The sequence below is a fragment of the Sinocyclocheilus anshuiensis genome, unplaced genomic scaffold (assembly GCF_001515605.1).
Source record: "Sinocyclocheilus anshuiensis isolate Anshui unplaced genomic scaffold, SAMN03320099.WGS_v1.1 scaffold13, whole genome shotgun sequence".
In the NCBI taxonomy this organism is placed as follows: domain Eukaryota; kingdom Metazoa; phylum Chordata; class Actinopteri; order Cypriniformes; family Cyprinidae; genus Sinocyclocheilus; species Sinocyclocheilus anshuiensis.
The window spans coordinates 2903941-2908177 of NW_015538026.1; the positions used below are offsets into that span (position 1 = coordinate 2903941).

General features: G+C 39.3%; 1 protein-coding gene across 1 annotated transcript; it reads right to left on the minus strand.

Moving 5' to 3' along the window:
* On the minus strand, positions 1 to 984 carry LOC107680356 (melanocortin receptor 3-like). Its single transcript, XM_016476218.1, has one exon. It carries the CDS (start codon positions 982 to 984, stop codon positions 1 to 3), a length of 984 nt encoding a protein of 327 aa, XP_016331704.1.
* Between the last annotated feature and the right edge of the window lie 3253 nt (positions 985 to 4237).

Sequence of the window (4237 nt, forward strand, 5' to 3'; positions counted from 1 at the left end):
CTAAAGTGGAGGCTGACAGCCAAAACAGCAGAGTATCTCCTTAAAGGTCTTCCTTATTTCCAGACTACGGCAGGCGTAGATGAGGGGGTCAATCACAGAGTTGCACATAATGAGGACCAGGTATGTGGTGAAGTGAGACATGTAGCAGAGGCAGAGCGGATGGTGCGGACAAGACACCAGCAGAATGAGGTGGAGGAAAAACGGCGCCCAGCAACACACAAACACGCCGAGGAGGATGGAGATGGTCACAGCTCCCTTCATGCAGCTGCGTTGACGTGGGGCCGAGTTGCCGGCTGCTGCTGCTACAGGGGGTAATGCTGCGATTCTCTGGATGTGAAGTCTGGCGAGAAGAAACATGTGTATGTAGAGAGTGGCCATGAGCACCAGCATGGCAAAGAACATTGTAATTAGACAAACAATCACGGTCTTGCTCTCCGAGTACACTATGAAGATGATTCCACAAACCACGCACACAAACCAGATCGCAGCGATGGCCACCAATGCTCTGCGTACAGTCACTATGCTGTCGTAGCGTAAGGCGTAGAAGATCGTGACGTAGCGGTCGACAGCAATCGCCAAGAGGTTGCAGATTGATGCCACAAGAGAAATGCAGATCATTGAATCAAACACATTGTCCATCAAATGCACAAAATGGTCACTGGCCACCAAAAGGCGACTGTTTAGTACAGCAATGACAATGGTCTCCAAAGAGTTCGATACACTCACCAACATGTCTGCAGCAGCCAGGCTGCACAGGAAAAAATACATCGGAGAGTGAAGGTTCTTGTTTTTGACCACGGCCAAGATGACGAGGATGTTCTCCAGAAGACTCACAATACCCAAGGTGAGAAAAACCTCCGCCTGGATCTGAACCTGCTTGCACAGCGCCCCTGCTGGAGGATCAACCGTGCTGTCATTAGGAGGCAAAGACGTGCTGTTTGCAGGTTTCTGCCCTTTAAGAAACTGCAGGTATGAGTCGTTCATGAGGAATTGTGAAGATAAAGAGACGGGGAAGAACAGACAGCAGACGAGGGATGGAAATTACAGAGGAAACGAAAAAAAATTGAAAGCAGAAAAAAATTATAAAGAGTAAAAAAACTGATTCAGATGATGGAATAAATAACAATAAAGGAATCTGAAAGCTGCAGGTGTAGTCAACAAATCAGGTGTTGCAGTTCTCCCGATGTTGGCTTCAAAAATGCTCTGCTGCTCCTCTGTTTGTTGGATATGCTTCTGTAGAGATGCTCTGTGATTCAGAGGCTCGGAGCAAGCAGACTCTCTCACAGCCACTGGCTGTACGTCAGCAGATGCAGCCTCCGCCTGCTCTGTGTGTTTGCTCAAGATTTTAAATGAAAGATGTGAGTACGTACACAAACATTCATAGTGCAGGGCAACAGGCGTGTGCTTTCTGTGATCCAAATTAATAAGTCTTTTTTTCCCCCCCAAAGCTATCTGTCACACTTAGATTTTTATTATCGTTTAGATTTTATATTAACCTTCTAATGCTCATACACTATGGTGCATAGATGTGTCTTCATATGTCATTGTGTTGGTTAAATATGACAACATACATTCAAAAATGGATAACAAAAGCCGTGAAGCACTATATGTCTGAAAAGCATTTAACATTTTTTTTTTTTTACTTGACCCAGCATCTTAAAAATGTGGTGTTCATGTGCGAATCACCTTGTAAGGGTCAAATACATCCATCTAGAACATGTTAAAGTAGTAAAACATGCTACAAAGCGATTTAAAGACTGAAATTCTTTTAATTTGACATGCAATTTTAAAAACAGGGTGTATGCCCGAGCAACGTTAAATACACCAGTTCAGTGCATGTTTACACAGAAATAACAGCTGCGCTGTTAACCACAAAAACTTGTTCGGTGCGAACCAGACTTAAATCATATTCTACAACGTGGAATAGTTCAATTTGTAAAAAATGTACTCACCCTCAGGCCATCCAATTTGTGTGTGTGTGTTTTCTTTAATAATCAGAACAACACCAATGGATCCTCTGCAGTGAATGCGTGCCATCAGAGTAAGAGTTCAAATAGCTGATAAAAACATCACAATAATCCACAAGTAATCCACATGACTCAAAAACATCAATAAACGTCTTGTGATCTGAAAAGCTGTATGTTTGTAATAAATAAACCCATCACTGAGATTTTATTAACTTCAAACTGCTGCTTCAAGCTGACTAAAATACGAGTCCACAATATTGCTTTCTCCAGTGAAAAAGTCATCTAGTCTGAATCAGGAGAGAAATCAAGCACCATTTGTCGGTGGATTTTGATGTGAGAGGACAACAGGGGATAGATTTTTTTTAATGAAAGTTATTATGGATTATGGACTCAAATTTTGGCCAGAAACTACGTTTTAAAGTTAAAATGCCTCGATGGATTTGTTTATAACAAACATGCAGTTTTTCACTTCACAAGATGTTAATTTATGGACTGGAGTCATGTTGATTATTTGTGGATTACTGTGATCAGCTGTTTGGACTCTAATTCTGGTGGAACCCATTCACTGTAATGGATCCATTGGTGCGCTAAATTTCTCTAAATCTGTTCCAAATCAAATTTTCATTTTTTTGGGTAAACTATTTCTTTAACTCCCTCAATATTTTTTGGGGGAAAAAGACGGGGAAAGATAATATTCACACTTTTACATTTAAATGAACAACACAGTAGTTTCACTTTTTTCAGTGAAGAGAGAGTGTGTCTGAAACCCGAACATTATCAGGAAGTCTATTCCAGAGTTTGGGAGCCAAATGCGAAAAGCTCTACCTCCTTTAGTGGACTTTGCTATCCTAGGTACTACCAAAAGTCCAGAGTTTTGGTGTGTGTGTTTTCTTTAATAATCAGAACAACACCAATGGATCCTCTGCAGTGAATGCGTGCCATCAGAGTAAGAGTTCAAATAGCTGATAAAAACATCACAATAATAAACAAGTAATCCACATGACTCAAAAACATCAATAAACGTCTTGTGATCTGAAAAGCTGTATGTTTGTAATAAATAAACCCATCACTGAGATTTTATTAACTTCAAACTGCTGCTTCAAGCTGACTAAAATACGAGTCCACAATATTGCTTTCTCCAGTGAAAAAGTCATCTAGTCTGAATCAGGAGAGAAATCAAGCACCATTTGTCGGTGGATTTTGATGTGAGAGGACAACAGGGGATAGATTTTTTTTAATGAAAGTTATTATGGATTATGGACTCAAATTTTGGCCAGAAACTACGTTTTAAAGTTAAAATGCCTCGATGGATTTGTTTATAACAAACATGCAGTTTTTCACTTCACAAGATGTTAATTTATGGACTGGAGTCATGTTGATTATTTGTGGATTACTGTGATCAGCTGTTTGGACTCTAATTCTGGTGGCACCCATTCACTGTAATGGATCCATTGGTGCGCTAAATTTCTCTAAATCTGTTCCAAATCAAATTTTCATTTTTTTGGGTAAACTATTTCTTTAACTCCCTCAATATTTTTTGGGGGAAAAAGACGGGGAAAGATAATATTCACACTTTTACATTAAAACCTTTTTTTGCAGCTAAATCATTTATATACCAGATGGTTAAAGTGTTAATAATAAAATAAATAATTTTGTTCGAGCTCTTGCATGGAAGAATTTTGTAATCACTTGATTTTACAGGCTCGCTGTGATAAAGACATGTCCTTGCAAAACTGTACAGTCATTTTCTGCACTTGAGACAGAAAAATATCTGTTCTCTCATTCCATGCAGCAGCAGGGTAACTTGTATATTTATATTTTCTTTGACACAAGTCTTCAATTGTGAAACCTTGAGGAGAGAAACATGTTACAATGCATGTAACGCCACAAGAAAAACTACAGAAACCTATATGAAGTGAATAATTGAGTTTGATCGTATATTTCTGTGGGCGTGCATGTGTGAATGTGAGAAGGATTTTAGTGTGGGTCTGTGTGATGAGTCTATTCCCAGAGGATATTGATTGATTTTTTCACACCTCATCACCTGCTTCAGTGACTTCATGAAAAGTTCTAGACCAGACTGTTTCACATCGTGCTTGGTTCACACTCCAGCAGATAATCATTTATCAATACATTTGACTCCGTTTGGTGCCTTCTCAGGAAACACAGGGAAAAAACAAGAGCTAAATTTATCAGTGAATCTAAGAGTACCATATTGCTGATAGAAGAGATGAAGCATGTTAAATTGAAGTGATTAAATTCAATTCACA

Excerpts from the sequence above, each read along its gene's own strand:
- LOC107680356 (XM_016476218.1), bottom strand. The coding sequence starts at position 984 with ATGAACGACTCATACCTGCAGTTTCTTAAAGGGCAGAAACCTGCAAAC.